Genomic DNA, 16,819 nt, shown 5'->3' on the forward strand with positions numbered 1-16,819 from the left:
GAATATGGAGAACAAGAAATAAATGGTTATGACATTCAGGTGATGGGTGTGTGTGTGTGTGTGTGTGTGTGTGTGTGTGTGTGTGTGTGTGTGATGCTGACAAGGAATGGAAAGTTCTAGTTAACTTTATCTGTCAAATTGAAACAGCCCAGCAACAATAGAGATGAGAATCTCAATCTAGAGGCTGCATGGATCAGACTGCCCTTTGGCATGTCTGTGTGGGACGTCTTGATTTCCACTGACTTAGGATAGCCTAGCCCATTGTGGGCTGTGTAAGGAAGCTAGCTGAGCAAGCCACCAAACAGCATTCCTCCCTGGTTCCTGCTTCAAGTCCATGCTTTTGTTCCTGCCCTGACTTCCTTCAGTGATGCACTATAGCACATAAGCTGCAATAAAGTCTTGCATTTCCTAAAAACAAACCAAAAAAACAGTGTTTTGTTTCTATGTCCCTTTCTCATTCATACATATTTCATTTGATTTATTAATCAATTGATTGCCTTATCAATTGCATTATTACAGTAGCAGGACCTCTGTTATTTGCTAAGACATTTTCTTAATCTATGAAAGGAATGTATAATGTACTTAGAAAAAGATGATTGCTACTAACATTTATCATATAGACTTCACCAGATGCTGGAAGCTCTCATCTGCTCTTAGTTTCCTTAGAACATTTTTATCAAATGCTTCATTTGTATCTATTGATGCAATCATGTGATTTTTCTCTTTTAGTCTTTCCAAGTGATAAGTCACATTGCTAGATTTTATATTTCCTAATATTGTTTTCTTGGGAGCATATTAATATATGGTTAGGTTTACTTATAACTTTCATATTTGTGTTAATAACTGAAAGTGGACCTATAATTTTATTTGGCTTTCTTAATCTTGTAAACAATGCTAACCTACTCTCAAAAAGAACTAATGCAGAGCCAGACATTGCTGCATACCTCTTGAAAAACAAAACTAGAATTGAGACACTGTTTTCTTTTCTGTTTGGGAATAGCTTTCATTGAAAAGGCAGTACTGAGTGGGTCACAATGGAGCAAGCCTGTAACCCCAGCACACAGGAGTCAGAGACAAGAGGATGACTGTAATGTTGAGCCCTAGGCCAGTTAGAGTCACATAGCAGACTGTGTCTTTTTTTTTTTTTTTAAAGGGCATTAACTCTTCTCTACAGTTTAGTAGAATTTAGATGTTACCTGTGAAGTAGTCAGAGCCTGGAGCTTTCAGTGTGATGGGGTCAGTTTCTACAAAAGTTCCTTGTTTTATATGACTTCACCACAATCCCTGACAGAAACAACTGGGAGTGGAGTGTTTATTAGGGCTCATTCCATCTCAGCAGAGAAGGCAGGTGGGGAAGCTCGGTCTGTGGAGGTGGGAGGCAGAAGCTGTTTCCATGGCAGCAGACCAGGAAGCTGCCTATAGGCTCAAGGAGCTAGGCCAGAAGTAGGCCTAGGCTAGGCTTTATTGCTCAGAGGCACAGCTGAAGTAAGTGACTTACTTCTCCCAGTAAGCCCCTACTAAGAGTTCCCAACCTCCCACTAGAGGACAACTGTTCAAAGTGTGAACCAACCCTGTGGAGAGGTTCCTGTGACTCTCAGAAATAGAGCTTAAGTGGAAGAAGTAGCTCTTAGGAAAGAGAGGTACTCGGGGTCATATCTTTCCTGTCTGGCCCTTTCCTGTTTCTGTGTTTCTGCTTCCTGTCAGCAATGAGGTCCATTTGCTTCTCAGAGGCTCCAGCTCTTCTGCCTCATTACTGGAAGGCCCAGCTCAAGCCCACCTCCTCCAGGAAGCCCTCCATCTCCTGCCCAGCACTCACTGTGCCTTCGCCAGAACCACTTATCCTCTGAGCCTGGACGGCACCTTCCTTCTGCCTCTCTCTGGTCTCTGGATGTTCTCCATTCTCTCTCCCAAGTAGACTCCTCAGTCTTGACAACATGTCTATGGTGTACCCTACAGACACTGAAGGAATGCCCTAAGTGATGTTGGTGTCTCTACAACACTGGTGACATCACAGGGGATGCCAAGAGCTCTCCAGGATACAATAGAATGTCCCGAGAAGGGACTGCTGATGTCATGGGGAACAGCCTTTGCCACCCTGCTAATTGGTTCTCCCTGAACCGACCAGAAGCCCAGGTTCCCTTTCCAGATTGATTGCCCAGGAATGTGTCTCATTTCTTACTCAAAATCCCTTTATTCATCAAAATGAGCAATTAAATATCAAGAAGCCATGTCAGGGTGAATGTAGGTGAGGAAAGATCACCTTCCTCAAGTACAAGTGTTTGAAAGCACATTCAGGAAGAACCTGCAGGGCTGGTTACAGTGTGGGGTTTAGGTTAATGGTACAGTCATGGAAGATATGTGCTTAGCTTTAGACAATTGCCCCAGGAGTCCTTAGCAGATAAGAGAATGCAGCCATCATGGTGCTGGGGAATACCTGATGATCCATTGGCAGAGGAAACTGAAATAGTGGATCCACGATGAGAAAAAGCCTCAGGCTGAATATGGTGCTCTCCACTCTGCACCAAAGACACCAAAACTGGATTAGTTATAGGCCTCTGAGTTACAGTGAGATTCTGCCTCTTGGGGGAGAAGAAAGGATAGTGGGAAAATAAGGACAATACCTGAGACACACCTCAGTTGGGAGAGTGACTTCCTAGCATGTAGCAAGTCCTGGGTCAATGCCTAATGCTGTCCCCACCGGCCCGGTGGCCCCCCTGTAATCTCAGCACTTGTGAAGTGGAAGCAGGATGATCTAAGCTCAAGGTGAACGTGCAAAGCCAGTGTGAGGACAGCTTGGGAGTCATGAGACCCTGTCTCAACAAATAATGCAGAAACATTCCCTACTCCAAGGTCTCACCTACCAATCCTTTCTATTGAAAAGAACTTACCATTCTCCCTACCAGTCTTTCATCTTAGGGAGATGGAGGGGAAGGTGAAGTGATGTTTTATATCTGAGGACCGTGCTCTTGCCTTTCCTTAGGTCCACATACAGAATAGATGAAATTGTGTATGACCATGTGAACTACCGAGTAATACCCAATGCTGCCAGCATAGAACTGTGCCTATGACAAACTCTGCCTTTCCCTGAGGGATGCTGCCCCAGAAGGAAGTGTCAGGGTCTGAGGCCAAACCCCACTGATTCCTTCAAGGGACTAGACAGAAGCCATCAGAGACACTCCACTCCCTTCACCAGAGATTAAATCAAGCTGGTCCATTCCAAACCTGGGTGGCTATTGAATCACAAAGGATACTCCCATCCAATCATTTACATTCCTCACAAGTGCCTTTGTATACTGCCCAAGGCCCAGATTTCTTATAGGACTGGGTGTAGACAAGCAATGTGTTGCTGTCAGTAAGAGGTCCTGCCCAGGACCTCTGTCCAAAAGAAAGTTTAGAGGAACCATCCCTCTTCTTCCTCAGATCTGCTGATGATTTATTTTGTACAGTCTTCACTTGGGAGCCACAGGCTACAGAGCCCTTCAAAAGTGACTCACATTACTAGGAAAGTAGAAGTTTCCATTCCCTTTGCTTTTAAGGCACTTAAATTCAAATAGACGGGCTGGAAAGATGGCTCAGAGGTTATGAGCACTGACTGCTCTTCCAGAGGTCCTGAGTTCAATTCCTAGCAACCACATGGTGGCTCACAACCGTCTGTAATGATGCCCTCTTCTGGGCTGCAGGGACACATGCAGGCAAAAAACTGCATACATATAAATAAATAAAAATAATAAATAAATAAATAATCTACCTTTAAAAAAAAATTCAAATAGACAGTGCCTAGCCAGGGACTAGCCATCTCTTCCTGGACCTCACATCCTAGGTGCTTTTCCAGGAATGCATTGAAGCTGGTTTTCTTGGTTCTACAGCTTCTGGTTTCAAAGTAAAATAACAACAAACACTGTATATCTCTCAGACAGAACAAATAAATAACAGCAATTTATTTACATGAGCACATCAGTGGCAAATCCAGCCTGAGGAGTAGGAAACCAGGACTGTGTCCTGGCCTCTGTGGGCCTAGACCTGGCTCACAGGCATGAGTGGGCACACCTTAGGTCCTCTGCAGGGTCACAGTGTGGTGAAATGGGCACTGAGAAGACTGAATAGCCACCCTGAGGCCCCACAAGTTAGGTTACAAGCTAATTCCCAGTTCCCCTTCCAAGGAGTTCCTGCTGAGGCCATGGTCTGTCTAACCCTGTGCTCCATTTAAGGTCAATCAGGAATACAGAGTTCTTCTATTTAGCAACAGACAGGACAAGGAGCCAAGATCAGGAATGATGACCTCTTGCTATAAATTATGTGACAAGAGGGATGTGGAATTCATTTGTGTCGAAGATCAGAGGCCTCCTGGGTGGTTTTGGGTCCCTGTTGGCCTTGTGTAACAGCTTGAAGAGCCCAGTTCCGATGTTCATTGGGATTCCCATGATGATGCATTCGGACACACCTGGAACCAACCAGAACCAAGGTCAGAGAGCTGGATTCACAGAGTGGAGAAAACATGACTGAACCAAGATTGCAGACTTGGGGTCTGAGGTCCAGTTCTACCACATACCACCTGGCTGAACCTGGCTCATCATTTTTCCTCCCATGTATATACCCTAGGGGGATGGCCAAGGAGCACTGTCTCTGGAATGACAGTGCCTGCCTCAGACCAACAGGTCACCAGAAGTCAATTCAGTTCAAGCCAGTTCTCTGCAACAGGAGTAAAGATCAGGAGATAGACAGCCTTTGAGAGAGTGCCTTGGCAGCAGGATCCCTGCACATGGTCAGGAGATGGTGACTTTGCCACCTGCCTTCCTTAGCTTAGTGCCCAGAAGAAAAGATGTCAATGGGGCTGGAAGTGCAGGGCCATGGGCAGCGTGTCCTTATCAGACACTGGAAGGCAGGCTGCTATTGACTTCAAAAAGGGATAGTGATTTTCTCCTTTCCTGGTTCCACTTCAAGTCTTTCTTACTGTCTTCCTTCCTTCCTTTTCTCCCTTCCTTCCTTCCTTTTTTTCCTTCCTTCCTTCCTTCCTTCCTTCCTTCCTTCCTTCCTTCCCTCTCTCTCTTTTTTTTAATGGTTTTTGGAGACAGAGTTTCTCTATGTAGTCCTGGCTACCCCTCAGAGATCTGTCTGCCTATGCCTCCAGAATACTGGGACTAAAGCCAATGCGCAACCACCACCCAGGTGCAAATCAAGAGTCTAAGGCTCTATGCTAGGACTCTTGATTCTACAGGAAGCAAACAGGAGGTAGATGCATTCTATATTGATGCCAAAGACAACTCCAGAACAGAGAGGCAAAGAGACAAACTAACCCCAACACAGTGAGATCTAACATTGGGCTAGTGTTCTCAGCATAGAGACAGGACATTTCCTGTACTGTGGGGGACAGAGGCTGTGCCAAGGCAGCAAAGGTGTTGGTGGTGGGTGCTAGGTTTCAGTCATGGTGTCTGACAGCTATACTCTGGCTTGTGCATGGGCTTCTCCCATTCTAACCCTCCTCAATTTTCTTTCACTTCACTTCGATGTTGTTTTGAAGACAGGGTCTCAAAATGCATAGCCTTGACTGGCCTGGAACTTGCTATGTAAAAGAGGCTGGCCTTGAACTCAACAGAGATCTGCTTGCCTCTGCCTCCTGAGTTCTGGGATGAAAGGTGTGCATCCCCACGCCAGGATTTCCCATCACCTCTCTCTCTCTCCATCTTCCACCTTTGTCTCCCCATTTTCTGTCCTACTTGGCTCTTAAAATGATGTTCAGTGCCTCACTAGGAGGCAGGACCACAGAACACCCTACTGCTACACCTGGAGGCTCTTCCACTGTCTACCTTCTGTCAATCCTGGACAACATGTAGGCTGTTAGTCAATGTGGCCAAGTACAGCTTCAAGGACTAAAAGGTCTCCACTGGCTCAGGGTCCATATTTTCTTTTTGGAACTGAAGAACTGTCTGCACTGAAAGGAGCTCACAGAATGGGGAGAGGGAGGACAGGGTGCCTTAGCTGGGCTCTGAAGACAAATGATCCATTCTTTCTGTAAGCAATAGGCCATTGATACTGCAAACCTACCGCATACAGAGTCTTTCTGCCCAAAGTAAGCAGCATCAAAGAGATGGTCAGCTGTCTTCTCAAAGGAGGCCAGCATCAACACACTCTCCTTCATCTTGGCCAGGCCAAACCTGGTAATACCCAGGACTTCACCCTGTGCCAGGGAAGATCGTCAGATGAGTCTCAAGCCATTCCAGGAAGTTCAAAACCAAAGCAGAAGACATTATCACAACACTAGAACCAACAGGAACAGCCAGGCAGCTTTTCGTGGCACCACTAAAGGCAGATGGTTTTCAGTGCAGCTTCATAGCCATTGGGGTTTGATGATCCCAAGGACAAGGAGCCTGTCACTTGTCAATTGTACCCAGACACTGTGCCACACAGAATTAGGAATCTGAGGGTTAAAAAGGGGGTTTCTTCTCCTTTCCTATGATCATTAAGCTAATACTAGAAACAATTTAGCTAATTCCAGTCAAGGAAATGAGCCAAACATACACCAGATCCACACAGGACCACCACTGTCAATATCTTATCACGTGAGGGAGGGCTTCATGAAGCCTCACCTGAGGATTTATAGCCAGGTAGTGGTTGTTAGGGCAGGGACAGTCATATTCTTCAATGATGTAAACACTGGTGAGGTGCCCATGGTCCAGGAAAGAACTTGTCCCTCACCCCTGTCCTTGTAAGCAGCCCTTACAATGTCATTAAAAAAGGCAGGAAAATAGAAGGACTTATTAGGAAGAGGAAAGGGATAAGGGGGCATGGGAAGTGCACAAGAGAGGGAAACAGGTGAATATGACCAAAGTATGTCAGGATATGCATACATTAAAAAGTCATAATGAAATCCATGTTATGCATAATTAATATATGCTAATAAAAGCATTTGAGAAAACAAAGTCAATGGGTCATGAGAAAGAGTACCCAAAGTTGATCTCTGGCCTCCACATAAACGGAGGAGCACCCACATGATTATGCACCCACATGTACATACAACAAATAGATATTACAGATCCAGTGAAATACCACAACCATTAAAAAAAAAAATCAATGCAGAAGAAGACTTGCAGACACGGTCTCTTTCAGGGATGCCATGGTCACACTTGGTGTAGTTTATTTTTTTGGTGCTAGAGGTGAGCCCAGGGACTCAGGGATATTTACCATGGTGAATATTTACCTTGCTCTACATCTGAGCTACACCTCTGGTTTCATAATGTCCTCTACAGCAGTATAGGCTTATCAGGAAAGGGTCGTATAAACACAATGCACTACCGTATGGGGAGGAAGCAAACACCCATAGCAGCTTCCTACTACACTCTCACCTGAGAGCAAGGTAATTTACTGTGTGTGTGTGTGTGTGCGCGCGTGCGCGCGCGCGTGCTGACGGAGATCAAACACAGGACCCATGCACGCTAGGCAAACACTCTGCCACTGAGATACACCCCAGTCCTACTCTCTAGAAATGGCTACAGAAGCAGCACTGGAATGGGTTAGGGAAACATCACCCAAGTCCCCTGGGCATCTTAGTTTTGGTAATGGCCAGTTTGGCTGTAGAATAAGACTAAAGACACAGACAAAAGCCATGTTCAAGCTTTTCTCTTCCAACGATTGGTTGTGTTGAAATTAACTGAAACACCTGATCCCATCAGCACATATGAGCCTTTTGGTGGTGACACCTACTTCCTGTCCAGGCCAGTCCTCACAGAAGTGTACTTTCTATGCTGTTTACACTCTCTGGCTATTTGCCAGACAGAGGATTTCACGACCCCTGACAACCTGGAGCATCCCTTCTCTCATACCTTGTAGGTCATCAGGTCGGAGAGCAGCATCACGTGCCTCCTGTCGATGCTCATGCCATGGTTGACCATCGTGTACTGGATCTCATTGATGATGGTTGTCCGGGCAGCCTCAATGCCCAGAGTTTTCTCCACCTAGGGAGAGCTAGGAGTGAGTGGAGGCAGTCCCTTCTGGGAGCTACCTCACTCCTACTTCTTCCCATTTGATAAGCACAAAACAAACACTGCTTTATTTGCCAAAGTTGATTGTTTTGTAATTGCTGGGGAAGCAAATGCCAGGGACAGGAAACTGCTGGGTATTGGCTGAGGGTCCAGACGCAGTGGTACCTCATACGTGTTATTGGAAGTCGTCCGGGTTCCTTTCACACCATGGGTGGCCATGACTGCCCGAAGGTTGTCACCTTCTACCAGAAGCTTGAACTTCTCCTTCCCACTCTGCTCGTCAATATGGATGACAGCTCTGGACACCTCTGGGATGCCCTGTACCACCACCTACATTCAACACAGAACACTCAAGATGCTATAACCTCTAGGTCCCAACTGAGAGGTTCAGAAACAGGGCTGAAGAATGGGCTGGTAACTAATTCATGCCATTCTCAGCCCCATTATCACCGGCACTGTGTGTACTCCAGGAGTGCCTAGGTACTGCTGGGGTTAGGGGAAAGATGGTTCAGAGGACTGTGCCCCAACCTACAGTCAGCCTGAAGAGACAGCAGAAAAAGACTGAGAGTTGCAGTCTCAGAGCTAAGTATAAAATTTAGCTGAGGGCTCAGTGAATAAAGGAGACAGCCATCAAGTCTGACAACCTGAGTTTGATCCTTAGGACCCACAAGGTAGAGAGAAGGAGCCAACTCCCACAAGCACACCACCCACTCCCACACCCCCAAATCAATTAATAAGAACCAGATCAACCCCTTAGGCATATGGTCATAAAGTACTGGGGTGCCATCCTTGGTCTCTGTAGTAACCTGTTCCCCATCCCCACTCTTGGCTGTCTATCCATGAGAGGACTCTTGGCCTCACCTTGGGTAGATCCTCTTTCAGAAACTGCAGCACATAATACATGGAGCTCTTGCTGTTTTCCCTGGGGGTGACACACACCACGGCCTCACCATGAACAGCCACATCACCAGGCTTCACTCGGAGCTTGGATGTGCAGATGGAGTACCGCACTGTCTCAGCGTTCACCTGCAAAGTGCCAGGGGACATTACCAACAGACATCTGCAGACTTCTGTGTCAATGGCTTTCAGCCTTGATGTTATGGTGGCTTTTTTCCCCCTCTTGTTCAACAAAAGGGTTTCTCTGTGCACCACTGGCTATCCTAGAACTCAGTGTGTAGACCTGATGTCCTCGAACTCAAGAGATTTGCCTGCCTCTGCCTGGCTCATGATGATTCTTAAATAAGTCTTATAGTCATGTTTGTGCTACCTGGTCTACCACAAAATTTACTTTTATTTTGATTCATGTGTATGTGTGTTTGTCTGTGTGAATGTATGTCATCTGTGTGTAGGTACACATGAAGACAGGAAGACAGGGTCAGATGCCCTGGAGGTGGAGTTATAGGAGGTTGTGATCTACTCTGTGGGTGCTAGAACAGAACTTTTATCTCTTGGAAGATCAGTAAGAAGTGCTCTTAACTGCTCATGCCCAACCAATGGCAACAAACAGAGCCCATGGTGAAAGTTCTGGACTGCCTGGAGAACGGAGGCCAGGAAGACTAAAAAAGTTGCTGTTTGTGTGTTACACTCCTGCATGTAACTGGATTCTTCATTTTTTCTTTTTTCCAGTCACTAGACAAAACCCAAAATCTTGTACATGCTAGGCAATTACTCTCCTAACAAGCTACATCAATGCCTATAAATCAGCTCTGTTACCAGAGTCACAAGGCCCACAGCAAGATAGACTTGACTGTCATGTGGGAATCACAGACTGTGGCACTTGAGAATGGCTTCCAGAAGTTCTTCAAGGCTAAGACTGACGTAAGGATTAGAGGGCAAGGGGAATGTGGCAGTTCTCAGTCTGCAATCCCAACCCAAGTCAGCTGACCCCTAGATACATGGTTATCAGTCAACTGTTCTCCATCTCCACAAACACAAGTATAAGGGGTCAGGTTAACCCACCAATTGAAAAACACTACAAACCAGCCAAGTGCTGTGCTGAGACCCACAGGTGAATAAGGCAGAGCCGGCCCAGGCTCCTTCCACAGAACACGAAGACGGACACAGAGATCTAAATATGCTAACATGCTGTGATGGTAAACCCACAAATGTAGAACACACCCACACCAAGTCAAACAGTTTCTTATGATGGCCATGTCTTGTCTGCATTAGGGTCAACTCAGAAGGACATGACAGTTAATGGGGTGACCAACAACAAAGACCAGCCAGAATTTACAGTGATTCTCTGCCTGCTGAACGTTAACCCTGGTTTGGTAGCACCTGTCTCAGGACCATGGGATCACATCCTCCACATTTTACCTCTCTAACTCACCTCCAGTCTCAGAAGTCGGATCCGTTCCAGGGAAAGCTTGACGAGAATAAAGCAGTCATCAGGAAGAAATACTTCTTCAATATACTCTGAGATCTGCCGTGGCAAAAGAGCAAAGCATTAGTCTTCACTCTCATGACCACTGCGCCATCCCAGGCCTGCACAGACACACTCCCCACCAAGGCACACGGCCTCTGCTGCAGGCCCATCCACAGCTGTGGTGCCACATCCATACATTGCTTAAAGGAAGTTTGACAACATTTTCTTGTTATCAAGAGGGATTCCCTACCTCTCCCAGGAGGGTTTTCTCAATTCTGCCTTTCACCAGGCGTGCGTAATCTGCATCGTCATCCTTGTCTAGGTGTGCTGTGATAATTGGAGTGCTGAAAGAAGGAGAAAGGATCAGCACACAAGGGAGGGACCAGGACTGTGTGCTGTGAACTGCTATAAAATCTGAGTGCTACTCACAAACAATTAGTACTTTATTAGAACTCCCTTTGGGGAGGGCTGCAAGAAAGGACTTTAAAGACCTGTCACTGAGGCTAACTAATTTCAGAAGACCCCAAGTGCCCATTCCATCCAGGAACAGGTTTAAGAAAATTTCCTGATGGAGGGAGCCCTCCCTCTTAGTTCTTGACTTTCTGCTCCCCAGGGAACCAACTCCTCATGCATTTCACCTCCCTCGGGTCCTCTCCAGCAATACCCCTGCTCCTATGACCACCACTATCATCTTCTGTCTTCACAGGAGACAGTATCCCATCAACACAGGCCCTTGGCACAGATCTGACCAACATGCAGGGAGGCAGGCAGACCTTCAACCACCCTAGATAGCCACAGTACCTGGTCTACAACCAGGAGCAGCTATTTCTCATTTGATGCTATTCTTCTGCAAAACTTAGAGAATAGGTGAAATTACTTTTATCCCTAAAAATGCGATGTATCTCTAGTTCTTCTAGTCTTGGGTCTCTTGAAAACCTGATTGAATCACTAGGGGCTTACAGAGAATGGCTACAAACTGACTAGGAGAAAAATCATTCAGGGCTATTTAGGTGTGAAATAACGGCATCAAAAGGATGAAATGGCTACTGACCTAGTGCTCAACACTGTTAGCTCATTTAATATCTTCTCTTTCAAGTAACTAGTAGCCATAAAAACCCAAAACAGGGGATGGGAGAGTTGGTTCAGCAGTTGAAAGCATTGGCTGCTCTTTCAGAGGTTCTAAGTTCAATTCTAAGCAACTACAAGGTAGCTGGCAACCATCTCTAGTGGGATCTGATGCTCTCTTCTGGCTTAAATGCCTGCATGTAGACAGAGTATTCATCTATTCATATATACATAATATAAACAAATGTTTAAAAAAACAAAACCAAATAAAACCACAGATCCCACTTTGACTATATCGAGTTTTAACTTGAGTGACTTCCTATAAACCCAAACACTGATCAACACAGTAAACCTGCCCTCTGAATACCAGACAATGCCCCATTAACAAATCACAGACATTCATGAGCACAAGGACCATTGGTCCTCAAGAAACTAGCCAGGGAGCAGCTACCTGATGGCCTTGGAAGCATTGATGATCTCTTTGATCCGTGGCACACCCAGGGTGATGTTCATGGAGGCTACCCCTGCAAAGTGGAAAGTCTTCAGGGTCATCTGGGTGCCTGGCTCACCAATGCTCTGTGCACAGAGTGCACCCACTGCAGAGCCTGGCTCCATCTGTGCCCTAGAAAAAAAAGGCACAGAAGAGGATATGATGTAACAGTGAAAAGGACAGCAAAGTTGCTGGGCACAGGCTTCTTCTGGTTACTCCCTCTTAAAAGAAAATATATAGATTCTGTTGGGTTTACTATGGAAACAGCAATTGGCCAGACAATGTTGGTGCCAGAGAAAGAGACTGGCACGGACTAGAAACAAGCAAGGCAAGCAAGATGGTCAGAGGGACAGACAACATGACTAAATTCTGTGTCCTCAGTATGTGGTACACAGAGGGCTGATGTCCAGTGTGTGGAGTAGTTTGAAGTGGTCTGTTCTTACTCGGTATTGAGGTGGTCAGAGAGCTGGAATCTGCCACAAAGAACATGAGTTTCCTTATGTGTGGGACCCCGTTCTCGGGTTCCTCATGGCCTTACCCAGCAGGTCCACATAAAGGATGATTAGGACCACGGGCCTGAGTGCAGGTGTCTGAGATGGTCTGTACTTGGCTGTGCTGGGGGAGGAGGTCTTTTGCTCCACCCCTTGGCATCTCTATAAAAACCCTGGAGCAGAGACAGTCGGGATCCGTTGGAAAAGGTTCCAGGCCCTGTCGAGGCTATCCTTTATTTTCTATCTGTTTATCTCTGCAATAAATCCTTCTATCTAATATTTCCTGCTGCTCACACTCAAGAAAACTCTGGGGAACTGTGGGGGTGGTGGGTAAACGCCCCACACTTATGGGCAAAAGAAATCCAGGAAATTCCCTGTAAGTCCTTTCATGCTAAGGAGCATCCAGCCAATGGTCCCAATGGAGACCATAGATGCCAGGCACAAATCTGCCCAATCCTGGCAGTGATGCTGGGACAGTGTACTTGTCACTTTTTATTATCAGCCTGACCCAACATAAAGTCACCAGGGAAGGGGGATTCTCAATGAGGAATTATCTAGATCACATTGACTTTGGGCCTATCTGTGGGTGATTTAGACTGTTAATTGAGATGAGAAGACTCCCTTTAAAATTGGCAGAATCATTTCAGGCTGGGGCCTGAACTGTGTAACAGTGAAGAAAGCTAGAGCATAAGCAGAGGCAAGCAGGCAGCATGGGTGTGTTCCTCTCTCTCTGCTATTGAATGTCAACGTGATGTGACTAGATGAGTTCTTGCCTTAACTTCCCCCAAATAGACTCTAATCTGGAACTGTGAGCTAAAAATCAATTCTTTCCTCCCTAAGTTACTTTTGGTCAGAGTATTTTTATCACATCAACAGAGAGGAAACCAGGTCAGCCAGGATGCTGAACCCAGTAAGAATATCCCAGGCATGGGAGTCCTGTATGGATGCCTGGCAGTCTAGAATAATTAGCATGCCTACCTCATGTACTTGTCCCTACAGGTCTCCAGAAACTTCTCTATTTGGGTGGGAGTGATACGGTCCAACTGGTACAGCACACGAGGCTGGAAGGACAAAGCCAAGTGCACAGTCAGGACTAGATGCATCTGTGAAACCCTGTGTCCCACCAGTCTGGGAAGGCCGTACCTCTGTTGTGCCATTATCATTGATGCCATATTTATCTCTGGTTTTCTTGATCTTCTCAGACACCCCCTTAATGAATGTTTTTATTTCCTGAAAAGATTATAGAACACAAATCAATTGTACAATTCTCAATGATTTAGATAGCACAATCATTTTGTAATCCCCAACAATGGACACAGTGTACCATATCTTAGCAACTGCTAAATACACAGCATCAAGGATGTAATATGTGTCTTGGTTCTCTTACACAGTGCTTGTAGGAGCCTTTCACTCTGGGGAAACTGACCCTCTGCTTAAGATGTGGCTAGGTCTCATTACCCAACCTTTTCCCATGAGTGATCTTGGGCCCTGATCTCAGCCATGTGGCTGTGGGAAGGAGCTCATCATAGCTCTGGGGACTTTATGTGGCTTACATTTCCACACTCAGAGTATGCATGCCTCCACTGTGAAGGCCTCTTTGGAAGCATTATCAATCACTCTGAACATCACTGTCTCTGTCCTATTGTTACAGCTTCTCATAGTTCCTTGGGCTAGTCAACTCTTCTTTTTCTTTTCTTTTCTTTTTTTTTCAAGACAAGGTTTTTCTGTGTTGTCCTGGAACTCACTTTGTAGACCAGGCTGGCCTAGAACACAGAGATCCACCTATCTCTGCCTCCCAGTGCTGGGACTTAAGGCATAGGCCACCAAGCCTTGCTCAACTCTTTCTTAATATTGAGAAGGGATGAGACATGGAGGGTAACACTGCAGTTCAGACATCTTTCTAGATAGAAATGATTTCATTTAAGAAAGAGCTTTATTAAATTTTAAGAATTAAAGTCTCAGAAAGGGCTGGAGAGATGGCTTGGCAGTTAAGAACACAGGTTACTCTTCCAGAGGATCCAGGTTCAATTCCCAGCACCCACACAGTCAAAAACAAAAGGTAAACCAAGGAAACCATCAAGGCACACCATAATGAAGGCTCTCACGAGGAATGGGAAGACAACACAATGGGTTTCTGATCTGGATGGAAAGACTCTGCAATCTGAGACACACGGCAGTCACTAGTGACAGATGTTCAGAATGGCTGCAGAAGGAATACGAGAGTGGACGTGGGCTGGTGACAGGGCTCACACAGACCAGCTCTCTAGGTTCTTTCTCCCAACAGGAAGACAAGACATTAATTCTTCATGCTGGCTAGTGAGATACTGCCCAGGACACAATAAAAACCACACTATGACCACGGTTTACAAAATGCACTGGGAGGCATTTGACAGACCACGTTCTCACCACTACAGGGCAGAGCCTACCTGCAGAAAGCTGTCTTGGCAGCAGAGAAACTCATTCTTCTTCATGATGGCCTCAGTGGTCAAGGTGAGCTCGTTCTTACTGAGAGCAGGTTCACTCTGACATGGAAACACTGCCTGAGTACAGAAAAGACATGGCGTTACATATGCCTGATGAGGGGGAGGGAGAGTACTAGGCAGAGGAATTTACCAGACATAAAACTACTCAGTGAGCTTTTAGCAATCTGTCTCTCTTTGCTAACAAACGCTAGACTCCACTTTTCATCTGAAAATGAAAACCAGATAAACTGATACTCTGCCTTTTGTTTGTTTGTCTGAGATAGACTTGGGTAGCTCAGGCTAGCCTCAAGCTCACTATGGAGTGAAGCTGGTCTTTAACTCCTGATCCTCTTCCCTCTCAAGCCACAGGACTACAGGCATGCACTATCATCCCAGTCAGCAATCCCCACCTTATTTAAAGAGTTCCACTCTAATTCATGAGTATGGATCTTTTACTTCCCAATTCGACTCCAGCCCAGATTTGTAATAAAAATGAACAATGCTACAGCCAGGTCTCATGGCCCACTCTGTAATCTCAGCTACTTGAAAGCTTGCTTGGCTGTAGAACATATTCAAGGCCAGTTTGGGCAGCTGAGCAAGACCTTGCCTGAAAATAAAAAGTAAAAGCATACCAAAAGATCAAGGTGTTGGTGATAGTAGAGTTTTGCCCAGCATACCCTAGGTCCAGGCCTCAACTTCTGCACTACAAAAACCATCCAGCCAACTGAACATCTCCAGAGGGGAAGTGTGTCAACACTCCTCAAGCTCATAGGGTTTCCTCAAAGTTTTAGTGCTTTCTGACCCATTCTCAACTGGTGGCTTCCAACTACTAGAAACAACTGAAAAACCACCTCAGTGGAACCACCTTCTGCTGCTGGAAGATCTGGGCCAAAAGGCACTAAACTGAAACCCAGATGAATCTTGTCCAGTTACTATTCAAAAAGATTGGTTTCAACTCATATTCCTGGCTACAGTATATGAAATGAGCCTTCTGTCCAACACCCATTCTTTATAAAGCTTGTCTCTAGTCCACTCCAGCAGAAAAGAGGAGCCAGAGCCTCTTCCATTGGCATCTGATTTGGACTAACAATAGGCTCAGGAATGAAAACAGAGTAACTAATAGTAATAAGGTACCAATCTAGTACTGAGGCACAGATGATTAAGTGGGAAGTGTGGTACTACAAACAGTGTCAACACCTATGACAAAGCCCCCCAGAAGACTGTACCCCTCAACAGAGTGCTGCATCTCACTTTGATGTTGTCCAGAACCCTTTTAAACTCCAGAGGCTCATCTTTGCCCTCCATGGCAGCAGGATCTAAGCCATCTCCTCCGTAGATGAACTGGATGATGTCACCAGTGGAGCTCCGCACTGTCAGGTCATACTGGGAGCAGAGGTCTTCCAGGGATTTGACCAGCCTTCTCTACAGGAAGAGAAGGAGGCTCAGCTGCCGGGAAGACTGCTTCATAGCACACAATCAGACTTGACATTCAATTTCAAGGTTATAGGTCATTTGTTTGCTTGTTTTTCATGGTGCTAGAGATGAACCCAGGGCCTTATGTGTGCTAGGTAAGCACTCTGTAACCAAGCCACATCCCCAGCATGAGGTTACAAGTACTGAAATTACATCAACAGCACTTTATTAGAAATCCCTGAAGAGTCCCTCCTTTGCCTGAGAACAGCAGGGCCACATATGGCTCACTAGCCTGTGCAGTGAGAGGCAGCTCATGCTCCAACCTCTAGTCTGACCTGTGTCAAGTCTCCCTGCAACAGAAACCTCACCAGCCCCAAGAACTCTGCACACTGCTTTCCTGGGCTGCTTAGCCTTCCCACCCCGCTCCCTATGGTGCAAACTAGTTTTTATGCAAATTCAAGCTAGAGCCCAAGCAGACTTCAGTGCAGAGAATCAGATGCAAGCCCTCTTTGGGGACAGAGGATGAGGAAGGAGGGCTACAGACTATGAATTAAGGG

The 16,819-nt window shown here is 46.0% G+C and overlaps 1 protein-coding gene across 1 annotated transcript in view; it reads right to left on the reverse strand.

Annotated features, from left to right (window-relative positions):
* Positions 1-3,905: 3,905 nt before the first annotated feature.
* The window catches only part of Polr3a (RNA polymerase III subunit A), a 43,552-nt gene continuing 30,638 nt past the window's right edge, over positions 3,906-16,819 (reverse strand). Inside the window, exons 20-31 of the mRNA XM_059273873.1 lie at positions 16,101-16,271; positions 14,814-14,927; positions 13,531-13,617; positions 13,366-13,448; positions 11,858-12,028; positions 10,592-10,685; positions 10,306-10,398; positions 8,838-9,002; positions 8,142-8,306; positions 7,818-7,949; positions 6,043-6,175; positions 3,906-4,441 (exon numbers count right to left, since the gene is read on the reverse strand). Coding sequence (XP_059129856.1) covers positions 4,293-4,441; positions 6,043-6,175; positions 7,818-7,949; positions 8,142-8,306; positions 8,838-9,002; positions 10,306-10,398; positions 10,592-10,685; positions 11,858-12,028; positions 13,366-13,448; positions 13,531-13,617; positions 14,814-14,927; positions 16,101-16,271 — 1,557 coding nt within the window. The 3' untranslated portion in view covers positions 3,906-4,292. The remainder of the gene's footprint in view (positions 4,442-6,042; positions 6,176-7,817; positions 7,950-8,141; positions 8,307-8,837; positions 9,003-10,305; positions 10,399-10,591; positions 10,686-11,857; positions 12,029-13,365; positions 13,449-13,530; positions 13,618-14,813; positions 14,928-16,100; positions 16,272-16,819) is intronic.

Source organism: Peromyscus eremicus, chromosome 9 (assembly GCF_949786415.1).
Source record: "Peromyscus eremicus chromosome 9, PerEre_H2_v1, whole genome shotgun sequence".
NCBI classification, from domain to species: domain Eukaryota; kingdom Metazoa; phylum Chordata; class Mammalia; order Rodentia; family Cricetidae; genus Peromyscus; species Peromyscus eremicus.